Source organism: Brassica oleracea, chromosome C1 (genome assembly GCF_000695525.1).
Source record: "Brassica oleracea var. oleracea cultivar TO1000 chromosome C1, BOL, whole genome shotgun sequence".
In the NCBI taxonomy this organism is placed as follows: Eukaryota; Viridiplantae; Streptophyta; class Magnoliopsida; order Brassicales; family Brassicaceae; genus Brassica; species Brassica oleracea.
The window spans coordinates 27,823,920-27,839,160 of record NC_027748.1 but is presented as its reverse complement, the minus strand read 5'-3'; the positions used below and the strand labels follow the sequence as shown (position 1 = coordinate 27,839,160).

Below are 15,241 nucleotides of genomic sequence, written 5' to 3'. Positions count from 1 at the left end.
AAAAATCACATTAAATATATAATAAAAACATTTATATTTTTTCTTATATGTTATATTTTGAATTTTTCAAAACGTCTATATATTATTAGAAATTTGAAGATTCTCACTCTGAAAATTTTGTGATCAATAGATTATTTTTTTTGTTATAATAAGTTACAAATGATCATAAAATATAACGCATATGAATTTTTATTTAATAAATATTCAAACTAAATAATATATATATTTATATATATATATATATATATATATACTAATGATTTAAAGCAACAAGATTGGCTGATCAATTTAGTTGTCCAGTTGAAATCTTTCAAAAGTATGTGAAAGACTAAAGTCAAAGTAAATATGGATTTAGAATAGTAGTTATATTTTACTAACCAAAATACCGAAAAAAACCGAACCGAATCGAAACCAACCTGATATCTGGATTGAACACCCCTAATCCAAATGAAGCCAAACTATTGTTTCATTCTCCAAAATATAATAAAAATAATAACTTAATTCCACGCAAGGCGCAGGTCTTATCCTAGTGGAGTGTTAAAAGTGTAGATTAAGGTGTTGAATAATTTCAACTCACTGTAAGGATTATTTGCAAAAAAAAATTACTTTACAAACTTTAGTGCCTGGGGACTTACAAAAAGAATTCATTTGCAAACTTTATAATTTAATTATTAGGTAATAATCCGCGCCTTGCGGGGGATGTGATTATTTGCTTTGTTATTTTGTAATAAGGAGACACTAAATCTGTTTAATCTGGATATCAGTTCTGTTTTAGGTTGTTTTTTGTTTTAAATCTCCTAAAATATAGCTATGATTTTTAATCAATATTTATTTTGGTCTGTTCAGTTCAGATTGTTGATATTTTTGGTTTTTTGGTGATAACCCAAAAATTATTATTATTTGTTTGGTTTCAGGTTATATGAATTTTAGATAGTCATGATGTCGAACCAATGGTTTCATATTATAGTTTATAAAAATATAATAGCTACATAAAAGGAAAATAAAATTATTAAGACAAATCATTTCACTACAATTTGGTCGATAGTGAAAGAAGCATTAAAAATAACTTCCAAGAGAATTAGATACTTCAGTTGTTGTGAATATTTAGTTATATAGGTGCTCACGTCAATGTCCACATGTATGTCTATGTAAAGTATATAAAAATGGTTGGTAAATATATAAACATACTGTTAATCAGTATTAAAAGATATTTTTATTCAAAATAACACATGAAAGATAAAATTTTAAAATAAAATTAATTAAAAATAAAATATACCTAGACATTAGAGAATTTTCTTTCATATAAAGAAAGTCAAATTGTATTCGTAAATAGGGGTGATCACCGATCGAATATCCGAGTATTTGAAGGTATTAGTGTCGATTCGATATGTAGCCACTCAGATATCCGGTGTCTCGGATATCCGGAAAATTATAGAATTTTCACAGATATCCGATTTGATTCGTAAATAAAATATTTTTAAAAAATAAATGAAAAATCTAAAAATAATATAAAATAATAATATTTCATTACAAAAATAAATTATTATTTAAATTTTTAAATTTTAATACCTAATATAATAAATTTAATACAGAACAATATTGTAAAATCATATAAAAATAATATGTATATATATAAATTATATATATATATATATTATATATAATTCTTTAAATATATGTATATATATGCATATAACGGATCGAATTGGATATCCGTTCCTAAAAATATTAGTATTTGTGATTTGCTTCATTTTTTACAAATATTGCATTTTAGTATTTGATTTGCTTCGTATGGTTACAAATATCCCGATTTTTTTGGTTCGAATCAAAACGGATAACAAATCGAATAAAAACTTTACAAATATTTTTCCCAACTTATCCGTAAATGATAAAAATAATATATGTATAATTGTACTTTCGATACGTTATTCGTTTTGATTCGAATCGAAAAATCTGGATAGTGTGAGTTTTATTGGAACCTTATATATGGATTTTATATTTTAAAAGAAAACATAAAGTACATATTGTTAACACATTTATGTAGAGATTGGCTGAGAAGCTCTGTACACGTGACACGTAGCGTGCTCATTCTCAAATCAATGTAAGACTGTCAATTGTCTATTATAATGTGAACACATTTATTACAATGTTTCTCCTTCAAATATAAGGGATGTAAACACACAAATTCATTGATATGGTCCATATGGACGTAGCGTGGCATTGGTACATTGCAAGGCATGTCACTTCTATCAAGCTTACTAGAAACCGTAAGCATTACAAAAAGGATTATTTTTTGTCAATCAGATTTGCTTAGCTACGAGACTTAATAACAAGGGAAACTAACCAAGGTGTAGTAGTCTAGTGGTATATTTTTTAAGATTGGTGTGTATCCACATCAGTCATGGATTTGATTTCTCCTGAGAACTAAATTATCATTGCTTGACAATCTAGGCTCGGGCTGCGGAGTGGTTAACATGATGGGCTTTAACAGATGATTAGTCAATTCCCTGGCATTTGTCAGAAGGTATTCCAAACTCGGGTTAGGCAGTGTGATAGTCAGTCCATTTTGTAGTATTAAATGTATTCCCCCGAGGCTGACTGGATCTACCAATAGGGTATATCAGAAGAAAAAAAACAGGGGAACGTCATTTTAATCATCTTACCAGGCAAAAAGCTTAACACCACACTGCAATTTTTGTCACTGATTTCATAAATATTTGAAATCATTGTTTTGAGTTCATCAATATATAGCAGTATTTGGTTCCAGTGCTATGAGTTTTCCACATTTTTCTTCATCGACAGCAAAGCTCCATCTATTATTGGTGCCCAATGTCCATGCACCTCAACTTACAAATACATTCAGCATACTAAGAACAAAGAAAAATATATACTGATTTAGTTCATATTTTGTCCTTGAGAAGAAGAAAACATCAATGGAAGAAGAACAAAGTATTTTGGAGGAGTTTTTTTGGTGATGTCATCAAATTTAGATATCATTTAGAGATAAGATTTACTAACCGAATTTATTAAATTTTAGGAATTTCATAACTGTTTTGGTAGACATGTTTTCTACCAAAGTAAATAAACCATCTATGAGTTAATAACATTATTTGTACTATCGTACTAACCATTTATCAACTAGCAGCAACATGTTTGTAGCATCTAACAAACCATGTACACCAAACATCAATATAAAATTGAAATTCGCTAAAATTAATGTCAAGTAAAGAAGAAAATGTCTGCTATTATAATTATTATCCAGCTCGAAAACACTACTTTACAAACTCCCTTGTTTTTTTCTCATTTAGGTTTGGACAAACTAGCCGATTTTATTTTCTTACAAGAAGAAACTTTGAGAGAATTATGTCGAAACTCATATTGAAGCTGGTGGAATTCCATAAATCAAAACTTCTTTGGGCTCCACCTCAACAATGGTAGTGGTCTGAGATCATCTACGATGGGGATGTTGGATAAAAAATCCAATTTTTGAATATGAAGAAAGTGGAGTCCACCGACAATACATGTCACTTTTTTAAAAAAAATTGATTTTTTCATATCATCTTAATTATTTACAACAGATATTCACATTATAAATTAAATATTTTATTTCATATCCTCTTAGGCCACCATTAACCGGGGTGCTTATCCTGGTGTTTAACCTTTTAAAAAAAATGGAAGCAGAGCGCTTAAACAAGCGCAGTAACCGCTGGTTGTTCCCACTGTTCGTGAGCCTCACTGACACGTGGTGGTCCGCGACTGGTTCATTTTTATTTTTTTTTTTAATTAGACAAAAACCAAAAAAAATAAAAATTAAGCACCCTATTTGGGGTGCTAGGTTAACCATGCCTTTAGTGGAAGAAATAGAAGCCGAGTAAGAAAGAGAAAATGAGGTACAGTGTTAAAATATGAAGTGGAATATGTTAAATCTTAAAACTATTATACATAGTTAAAATACACTTGATATAAAACATTTTTTATGAATATAATTTAACACTCCTTAAACAAAAATCACCCGCACGGCGGATTCTAGATGAGTGACAAAGACGATTGATTCTTTATTGCATCCCCGGTGTTGTGATTCAAAATCGAAGGCAGCACTAATGGTGGGTAAGCTCTATGTAGCTCATATCTAATTATACATCCCCAAATATTCTTTGGATTCTTATTATTAATAAATAAAAGGTTAATGCATAGCGCATAGTGGTGGATAAAGGCTGGCTTAGTGGTTTAGTGATAATTGAAAGATGAGCAACTAGTAGACTTTTTAACTGGCACGTGCAAGCCTCCCGCATGCAACGACGAGCTTTCCTTTCAAAAAACTGTTCACTGTCTTTTCAGATCACAGTACGAGTACCAATCACCTAAACAAAAAGCGTATAGGAAGAATTAAACTTTTTGAGAAAATCTCTTTCGAGATGTCATCCACGGCCATCGGTGTCAGCTTGTCAATGAGTAGCCGCATAAGAAGAGGAGGAGGAGGAGAAGTCGATGTTGAAAGAGTACTAGTGACGGCCTCACCGACAACATTGAAGCTGATTCAGACCCGGAGAGTAGTCGCAGGCAGGTTTTTGGGGATGAAGAAAAGATTCCATGGTACCGTAGCAATCACTAAGGCAGAGGTGGACGACGGAGAGGAGAAGAGGACTAGTAGGAATATGAGAGTTGGACTCATTTGCGGAGGTCCGTCGGCAGAGCGTGGGATTTCTTTAAACTCTGTTAGATCAGTTCTTGATCATATTCAGGTTCTTGAAATCATCTAATTATTCTCTTTTTTTTTTTGTCCTCATCAGTTATTTGATATTTTATTTATTTATTTTTATTTTCTTTTGTGTTGGATGGTTTTGTTTCATCAGGGTAATGGTATAAGCGTCAGCTGCTATTACATAGATCCTGATCTCAACGCTTATGCAATATCCTCTGCTCAGGTTTTGCTTGAGTTACGTTGTAATTTAGCATTTTCCATAAGCACTTCATGGGAATGATTTTGTTTGCTGAAAACTTGCAGGTGTACTCAAATACTCCGGCAGATTTTGATTTCAAGCTCGAGAGGTGAAGGCATACGTAATAATATTACAAACTCGTTCGTGAAGTGACTTTGTTGTTTTTTTTTATTTTCATGTTTGTAGTCTTGCACAAGCATTTGCTTCGTTATCAGAATTGGCCGAGCATCTTGTTTCAGCTGTTGACATTGTCTTCCCAATAATTCATGGTCGGTTCGGTGAAGATGGTGGCATTCAGGTTTGTTGTTTTGTTTTGGGGGTCCTCATAAATTTTATTTTCTATATTAGAACCTTGGATAACATTTTGATCAATGGCTAAGCAGGAGCTGTTGGAGAGTCATAACATTCCATTTGTCGGTACCGGATCCGTAGAATGTCGCCGAGCCTTTGACAAGGTAAAGAATATGAGTGTATTGATGAACGAGTTTCAGATTAAATTGTATATTTTAATTACTTAGCCTTGTTCTTTAAAGTTGTGATTAAATTGCGTGAACTAATTACAGTATGAAGCCTCTTTGGCGCTCAAGGAGCATGGGTTCATGTCAGTACCGAACTACTTGGTTCAGGTAATACATTGTCTTCAAAACACGTCTATCAGGTTCTACTTTGGAAAATTCTATGCGTACGTGGTGATATCCTTCTCATATTAAGTATTAACATAAGAAGTTCACTCAGGGAACTGAAGTAGACGAAAGTGAAATAGCGCAATGGTTTACGGATAATCAGCTGGACCTCGAGGTTGGAAAAGTCGTGGTAAGCATCCGGCAATTTTTTCGGCCGGCTTGTAGAAAATGTTCATTTTCCTTTTTTTTTTTAATTTCTCTTTTTGATCACTTCATTTTGTTACAGGTAAAACCAGCTAACTCAGGATCTAGCATTGGTGTCAAGGTTGCTTTTGGCGTAAAAGACTCAATTAAGAAGGCTACTGAACTTATTCTAGAGGTATCCTTTCTTTTGAAGCTTGGACAATTCGAGTAGGAACATAGAAAACTCTCTTTCCGAAAATAGAAAAAAAAATATTTCCTTACAGGCAATGGTTTGTTTGTTTTCCCTTTGTTGTCTCAGGGAATTGACAAAAGGGTAGTTGTTGAGGCGTTTATTGAAAATGCATATGAGTTTACTGCCATCGTCTTGGATGTCGGTTCTGCCTCTGATTGCCATCCTGTTGTGCTGTTACCTTCTGAGGTATTATCACACATTCTCACTTCTTGTGTCCAAAACTTGGTGGCTCAGTGAATAGGATGGCTCTATATTACTATCAACTCTTACTAATCGAAATGCCTATGTGGATCAGGTAGAACTTAAGTTCCACGGAAGTGGTGATACGAAAGAAAACGCCATCTTCGACTACCGGAGGAAGTATCTGCCGACACAACAGGTAATCAAAGTAACATGATTCTTACAATTTTTATTAGAAATATAAAAAAGGCTAAATGCTGGGCCTTTCATTTTATTAGCCGTTATTTGTCATGACTTCCAAATGTTAGCAGCTTGGTGCACCCTTACAATGTCTTTATTTTTTTAAAAAAACAGGTCACCTATCATACTCCTCCTCGGTTTCCTATCCATGTTATCAAAAGCATACGTGAAGAGGCATCTCTTCTATTCAAAAAGCTAAGTCTACGCGATTTTGCTCGCTTTGATGGATGGTATTTGACTCCCACTTCAAATTTAGCATCATCTGCAAGTCAAACGCTTACAAGATCAGGGGATATTATATTCACAGACATCAACCTGGTCAGCATATTGCAAATATTATTTTTTTGCCTTGAGAATATAACAGGAGCTGCCATGTTGTTCTTAGAAGTAACACTCGGATGGATTTCTCAACTGCTTTAACAGATAAGTGGCATGGAACAAACTAGCTTGTTCTTCCAGCAGGCTTCTAAGGTAATCAAATATATATATATATATATATTGCAACATTTCATGTGTTATATTTTAGTGATTCTTGCTGCCTCTACTCCGTTAAACTTGTCGTTCTTGTACTTTGTTCCCTCCTAAAGTATAGTTGCGTTGATGCAAAATTACATGAACGTTCCTGTCTTGTTACTCTTTACGTTCAGGTTGGATTTTCTCATTCAAACATTTTACGAACAATAATCTACCGTGCTATCTCAAGGTATCCCCAGCTTTATTGGTATAATTATGATGAGTCTAGCCGAGGTTCAAAAACCATGGAAACCCCCGGGGACGTCCAGAAAGTGTTTGTCTTATTTGGAGGAGACACTTCAGAGCGGCAGGTCTCAGTCATCAGCGGAACAAATATATGGATGAATTTACAAAGATTTGGAGATGTAAGCTGGAAATAAATGAGCACTATGTCGTTTAATGTGCAACATCATTGCCATGACTCAAGTAATCTTGTTGTTTGTAGCTCAAGGTAACTCCTTGCTTGCTATGTTCATCACTTAGCAACTCAATGGGCGCATTTCCGGACAAAACAGAATCAGATTTGGACAATAGAGAAGTTTGGTTATTACCGTAAGTATATTTTCTGATATCAACTAATTCACGTACAAATAAGATTTACAAAAGCAGTATGGATGCCCAACAAGACCAAGCTTGTACATGAAGAAAAAATTATGGCATTTCACATGCATGTATACAAGTATTTTAGTTTTTTTTTTCAGTTTAAAGTTATAAGTGGTTTTCTTTCTTGTCAGCTACTCTGTTGTGCTAAGGCACACTGTTGAGGAAGTTCTTGCAGCTTGCATGGAAGCTATTGACCCTGATCGGGCTCGTTTTACGTCTCTGCTGCAGCAGCAAGTGAAGGAGGATCTTATGAATGCTTTGAAGAATCATAGCTGGTTTGCAGGGTTTGATATAATAGACGAAGTGCCCATGAGATTCTCGTTGAAAGATTGGATCAAGCTTGCCAAGGAATCTGAAGCGACCGTGTTCCTTTCAGGTCGGTCTTATAACCGAGGGACTGCTATGTTTTCCTATCTCTATGCAACTAGCTCTTAGTCGTTATATGAAGTGTTTTTGTGGTTTTATTTATTTGGAATCCTAGCGCATGGAGGAATTGGGGAAGATGGTACGATGCAGGCTTTACTGGAGGATGAAGGAGTGCCTTACACAGGTCGTTGCAACTTATGATGCAGTCTTTGATTCTTCACATGTCATATGTTCACCCTATTGATTTACTTTTCCGTTCTAATATAAAAGGTTCAGGAGTACATGCTTCAAGGATTTGCATGGACAAGGCTATGGCATCCAAGGCTCTTAGTCATGTATGCTAACCATCCGATATATTCTTTCTATATTGAAAAAATGTGACTAATATAGTAACAAATGATTTTATTTTGTTGTATGTGTGTGTTTTTCATGTAATAAATAGCTTTCAGAGTTTGGAGTTCAAACAATAAGCAATGAAGTGAAGAGAACGGAGGATATAATCCATGAGAGCATCCCTGACATTTGGGATGAATTGATCACCAAGTTTAAGTGTCTGACACTATGTGTTAAACCGGCAAGGGATGGTTGCTCCACTGGTGTTGCAAGATTATGGTAAAACTAGTATTTAAAAGTGGTAAAACTAGTATTTAAAAGTCTTTAACCAATGGTAAACTCTCTTTTTTTTGTGTCTTTATACCTTTAGTTTTTTTTGTTCTGTAGTTCCTCTGATGACCTTGCGGTATATGTACAAGCTTTAAGAGACTGTCTACCAAGGATTCGAGCAAACTCCTTTTCCAAGGTAAAAATATACAAATAGTCATTCTATTAGTATAACTTTAAGACTTGCACTGAACAAAGTAGGACTAATGCAGTTCCCTATCTTTACTTGTGTAGACACATGGAATGATTGAGATGCCAAATCCTACCCCAGAGCTCTTGATTTTTGAACCATTTATTGAGACAGATGAAGTCATAGTTTCATCTAAATCCAGTGAGAAGCTATCATGGAAAGGTAGTAGGCGGTGGGTAGAGATAACCGTGGGCGTAATAGGTAAGCATGGGTCGATGCGTTCGCTTAGTCCTAGTCTTACTGTCAAGGAAAGTGGCGATATATTGTCACTAGAGGAGAAGTTCCAAGGTATGTACTACTCCCACTTATTTTTTCTCTTCTTCTCTATAAAAATCATGAGAGTGTTAACTAGTCTTTATAATAGGCGGCACTGGCATAAATCTCACTCCACCTCCAACAACGATCATGAGGTTTGTCTACACACTCCGGTTTTGTCTAGAAATTCTTTTGTGTTCTTATTAAGACATGGAGTAGATTGAGAAAACATATGAACATTGAAGATAGCATTTTACTGTATAGAAAAATGATACATGGTTTTTATATATGTGATTTCAGTAAGGAAGCATTAGAGAGATGCAAACGAGGAATTGAGCTGATTGCGAAAACTCTCGGGTTAGAAGGGTTTTCACGTATTGATGCTTTCGTGCACGTTGAAACAGGAGACGTATGATCCGACCCGGCGAACTACTTTTGCATTATTCTACATAAATTGTTAACCTTCATCTTTTTACCAGGGCACTAACAAGGAGGTTATGCAGGTTATGGCAATAGAGGTGAATACAGTTCCCGGAATGACTCCTTCCACTGTTTTAATCCAACAGGTGACACTTTTGTTATCCATCCTACAGTCAGATCGGTTTCTATTTGTTTTAGGAAGTATATCTACAAAATTGAAAAACGTGTGAAACGCTCACGAGACATTGAACTGATAAACACATTCTTTTCTTTTTTTAAATGGGATTGGAAACAAATCCAGGCATTAGCAGAGCAGCCTCCAATGTACCCTCCTCAATTCTTTCGCACACTGCTTAATCTTGCTGCTCAAAGAGTCAAGTAAGCCTTTTTCTGTATCTATCATTCCCAAGTGTATTAAATAAGAGTGTTGTAAATTTGATTTCGTTGTGTGCTATATTGAAACAAAAGTTTGAATAATGTGAAAAACAATAATTTACTTCTGTTAACCTGGAATGCATTCATGTCTACACTCTACATTATTGTATTACGACTCCATATGGTAGTGGTAGGCTTTGCCATTGATATATCATACCTATCTATAATTTGGATTTGCTTATTTATGTTTCGTTAGGCACAATATAATGTTTCGCTTAGTTACTTCTTAAGATTCCTTAGATGTCATCCCTTCGTATAACCTTGATTCTTTGTGTAATTAGATATAAGTTCAGACCGATATAACCAGACTTGTATACCTGATAATCCCGGTCCTCTCCGGAGTCTGTAATTTCAATCAAGATCACAAAACCATAATTGTTTTGTATAAAAGGAGAGATTCAAAAGAATATTACCCACCCTTTTCTGTTGCTGGGATATATTTCCAAACACATTCCGAATTGAATCAAAAGTTTACAACCAGCACCAGTGGTCTAGTGGTAGAATAGTACCCTGCCACGGTACAGACCTGGGTTTGATTTCCGGCTGGTGCATTGAGAGCTATGAGGATTTGGGCAAAGCAAAGGTTGGGTCCTCTGCATTCTTCTGATTACCGGATGATATAGGCCTTGTTACTGAGCTCTCTTGTTTTTTTTTTTTTCATTTTCTACAAAACCATAGAGAAGGCATGAAAAAAAAACAACTAATATTATAAAGCTCATATTTATTTCAAAAATATTGTACACTAAAAAAACAACATGGTTTGGAGTTGAAAGTTGAAACTTAGGCTTACAAGTTCGACAGCTTTTATGGACAAACGTTCACCAGTACTTATCATGGAAGAGTAACTCCAAAGGCTTTACAACTATACTTATATATAATTAATTTTATTGGTTACAAAAACAAAAACAACTTCGTAGAGACCTGCGTCTTGCCCAGGGTGAAATTATTAGGAAAATAATAAATTTTTACTATACTTTAACATTGTATATAAATCAATGTACATATTATAATAGATTAAGCATATGGTAGATTTGTGGATACATGTAAGAAAACAATTTTTTTGAATCAAAATGTTGGGCTATAAAAATCTATAAACCAAGACTTGGTCATTATCAATGTACATATTATAATAGAGTACTAGATCTCGATCCGCGCAACCGCGCGGATCTTTGTTTTCATTTATTTTTATATAAATATTTTGTTTTCAATTCAAAATTGATATATATTATAATATACATGTATCTATCAATTTTTAAAACATACTAAGTTTACAGTATATTTTTTCATTGAATAGATTGTTTCAAACTTTCACATGTATTTGTATCTTCTTTTATATATATTTTCGAATTATTATTTCATTATTAAAATCGTAACTATATGTATAAAGATTAGTAAAATATTGTTCTATTATCATATTCAAAGATATTGTAACATTTCACAAATTTAGAATTTTTTTAAAAAATTAAACTTTTCGCTTCATATATTTATATTATCGAGTAAATAATTAAACATTTAGTTATTGTTTAGTTTTTAAAATAAACTATATAGTTTAGAAATTTATTTTCATTGGTTTAAGATAGTAAAGATTAATCATTGTTAAATAATATGATTTTTGTTATTTAAAAAAAGTCTTTATAATCTTAAAAGTTACATCGACAAATATTTAAATAGTTAACATATGGATATATAGTACAACATTAAATTATATCTATTTAATTTATACTATCTATAAATCTAATGGATCATCTATTGTTTGAATTCAATTATTGATAGCCCAATAAAATTTTCTGTTAGGCACAAAATTTAAATAATAAGATTATAGATTAAATGTAACTTGGCTTTCTAAAAATATGTCCATTAGATCCATTTTTTTATAAAATCACACATGAATGACTTCTGTTTTAATATATAACATACTTGTCTTTGAATAGATCCCGAGTTCCTCTAAATCTAACCAAGCTTGTATGATATATCTTACAGTATGGTGACGATAGGAAGTTACCAAATATAGTTTTACACCGCATATGTATGGTCGGAGACGGTTTTTTCAAGAACTATAGTAGTGGTCCGTGATAAAATGTTTTGTGTTTCATGGCTTTGACTCTCAACAGGCCGAATCTGGCCATAAGACACAGTCAAACTATATTCACAGGTTAGCATCCAACTTATTAATGACTTTTGTACTATTTGGACTGATCAAAGCATATTTGGTTTAGTTTGGTCTTATAAAATAAATCATAGGCTGATATAATAATATGAGTTTACCGTACACTACAAGAAATATGTACGAGCGCGGAAAATATGTTATAGTAAGGGTTTCATAGCGAATTCGTAAATGCTATGTCATCGGCAGCCATCGTAGGTACGTCATCTACGATAGCATTTTTTTAACGCTACGAAATGTGCAGATACGATAGCAGTGTATGAATGATATTATTTAAATTAACTATAGCACTACTTTCGTACTATGATAGGTCATTATACAATAAAAAAAATTATAATTAAAAATTTAAAAATAAAAATTAAATGAAAATTGTTTTATAATTTAAAATAAAATAAATTTTATTTATAAATTAAAATTGGTTTACAAATACATTTCGGTTTACAATACTAAACCAGAAATTAAAAAATAAAATCAAAGCACACAATTTTCCTTACTCGGTTTACACTAAACCAAATCTAAAAGAAATCTAAACCTAAAAAAAAGTCGAGCCGCCTCCTTCATGAGCCTTGCACCTCTTCCAACCTTGACCGGAGACGTTGTCGTCTCTGCTTCCGGCGTCAGTGTCTCCTCCACTGCAGCTTCCGTGCCTCCTCCCACTTCCCGTCAACCATCTTTTGACTCTCCACCTTACTCAAGCTTCGTCTGCCTAATTAGCCTTCCTCAACCTTCGTTTGTCTTCTCATCCTTCCTCAATCTTGTGAATACTTCTTTACGTTTGTTTGAGACCTCTGTTCGTCATCCCCAGTCTCACATCTCCATTCACGAATCTAGATCTGGAAAAAAAATGTGAAACAAAAATCTTTGAGATTAGAAGATAAAAGAGAGTAATGGGGGGTAGAGGAAGAATCGCTTTTGATTGAGGCAGAAGCAGTGGTGGTAGTGGAAAAGATGGTCGCTTGTGGTTGAGTAACGAGGAGGAGGAGGAGGATGCGATTGTGGTCCGCGAAGGTGGGGAACAAGGAGGAGGAGGCGGCGGATGTGATGGTGGCGTCGGGCGGAGGTGATGGTGGGTGAGGTAGAAGTAGTGTGTTTGTAGAATGAGGATTGCTATGGTGAAGAAAGAAGAAGAGTAGAAAGATGAAATGAAATCTCAGAAGAGATGAGAAGAGAGAAACGTGAGAGTCTGGAGGTGAGAGGAAGACCAAAAGAAAATGATAGGACAAGGAGGGGAGTGAATTAGATCCATTGGATCAAAATAATCAATGGTTAAAATTAGCTATCTTTGTCATCAAATATTAACCAATCTCAACATTTCACTTTATTATATTATTTGTATTGAAATGATTAATTAAGAGGAAGAAAAAAAAAAGAATTGATTATTTGATTATTTTGTGACCATACGATTTTTCTTATCAACGGTGGATGGCTAATCAAAGCCAATCATTTCCTTTGTGCCTTGACCAGTCAGAAGCAAGCTTTCTATTTTTTTATCTAGTTTTTAATATTTTGTTACTTTTGTAAGTAAGAGTTAGAAAATAATTAGGGTTAGAAGCACAGTTATGGGATTTGAAATTTAAAATAAATTTAGATTTTTTATGATATAAGATTTAGAAATAAAGTTTAGTCTTTATGATATAAAGTTTGAAGTATTTGGTTTAGGGTTTATATTTGGGGTATAAGGTTTGAAAATTATAATTATTAAGTTTGAATGTTAATTTCACATATACTACAGCAATAATATTTGTGTATTTAAAAATTAAAGTTTTAAGGATTTTAGTATGCATTTAAGGTATATGATTTAGGGTATGGTTTGGATTTATAGTTTAAGGTTTGAATTTAAGATATGAAACTATATATATATGGTATAGCACATAGGGTTTGAAGTATATTTGGGGTTTGGGGAATGGGGTTTGGAGTTGAGATATAGGGTTTGGAATTTATTTTTTTTAGTTTAGAGGTTATAAATGTTAAAATGAATTTAAAGTTATAAACTAATTAAAGAATTTTTGAAATTAAAATTTGTGTTTAGATATAAAAGAGTTTGATTGAAGATTTAATATTTGTGTCGAGGAAATTAAAGTTTAAGATAAAAATATTAAATTCTGAGATAGTTTTAAGATTTGAAGTTATAATATGAAAATATTAGAGTTTTAAGGGTTGTCTATAGAATTTAGGGTTTAAAACCATCTTTAGGGTTTAGGGTTCACATAGCTTTTCTTAATGTTAGGAAAATGCTATTATACGTCTTTGATAGCATTACTGAAGCCGCTTAAATAATGTCTTTGGCGCTTAAGTCATTCTTCCGCTGAATATTGGCAGAATCAGTGATTTTATATTCCCGCTCACTTAATTTTTTAAATAGCATTAATTAAGTGCTATTTTAGGTTTTTCTCTATGAATTTAGATGCCTACTACTAAGATTAATTAAGAACAATAGAAAATGAATTTAGATGCCTACTACTTCTTTTTGAAGGTCTGTATTTCTGGAATGTTAGGGTCGAACAATTTTTTAGAAAATTAAAATGCTTGAAACCACTTATATATGAAGCAAATATTTCTGCTTACCAAATTAAGAATGAACATGATTTAGAGTTGCGTGTAACTATTCTAGATGTAAATTACCTTCTCCCTAGAGGCACAAAAGTCGTGTAAAGTTAATAATTAGGAAACACAAACACTCGATATTTATTAAATAGAACTGAATTCTGCCGATCTCAATACAAAGTTTTTAAACGCAGAGAAACTTGGTATGGTTGATTAGACACGCTATAGAGTTACTTATATAGTAGAAACATAGGCTGCTCTTAATTAATGAGAAAGATATGCAAACTTAATATGTGTATATCTTTACTTTCAATATACAAACATTGCAGAATATTGGAATATTACTATATTGAATCGGTTTTGTTAATTTTCATTTACTCGTTCCGAAGATTAAGGAAAAAAACTACTTCACACAATAAATGTAATTAGTTCCCAAATTATAGTCAGAGATTTGCATTGCATAAATCAGGCATATAATTGTACGGTATATATAGAGAGATGTATAGTCAATTTGTGGGGGTTATTGGTCGTTGTATTTTAATAGATTTGAAAATCCGAACAAAATCTAGTGTTATTGGTTATATGATTTTCAAATTTGTATTAAAATCATGTGTTATTGGTTTAATGATTCATAAATTCTATATCAAATCAAGTGTTACTTAATCGTACGTA

At 32.9% G+C, this 15,241-nt stretch overlaps 1 protein-coding gene across 2 annotated transcripts; it reads left to right on the top strand.

Annotated features, from left to right (window-relative positions):
* The first annotated feature begins 4,265 nt into the window (after window positions 1–4,265).
* On the top strand, window positions 4,266–9,925 carry LOC106323640. 2 transcript variants are annotated; one of them, XM_013761737.1, is made up of 24 exons: window positions 4,266–4,742; window positions 4,854–4,925; window positions 5,006–5,049; window positions 5,127–5,238; window positions 5,324–5,395; window positions 5,504–5,566; window positions 5,676–5,753; window positions 5,850–5,942; window positions 6,066–6,185; window positions 6,295–6,378; window positions 6,534–6,737; window positions 6,843–6,890; window positions 7,067–7,297; window positions 7,378–7,484; window positions 7,667–7,911; window positions 8,017–8,085; window positions 8,178–8,236; window positions 8,344–8,513; window positions 8,622–8,700; window positions 8,796–9,039; window positions 9,116–9,161; window positions 9,307–9,415; window positions 9,510–9,572; window positions 9,728–9,925. In XM_013761737.1, exons 1-24 carry the CDS (start codon window positions 4,416–4,418, stop codon window positions 9,806–9,808), a joined length of 2,820 nt encoding a protein of 939 aa, XP_013617191.1. In that variant the 5' UTR covers window positions 4,266–4,415; the 3' UTR covers window positions 9,809–9,925. The 2 variants fall into 2 exon arrangements, with proteins under 2 accessions (XP_013617191.1, XP_013617186.1); XM_013761732.1 differs by having other exon boundaries at window positions 4,267–4,742; window positions 8,172–8,236.
* The last annotated feature ends 5,316 nt before the right edge of the window (window positions 9,926–15,241 follow it).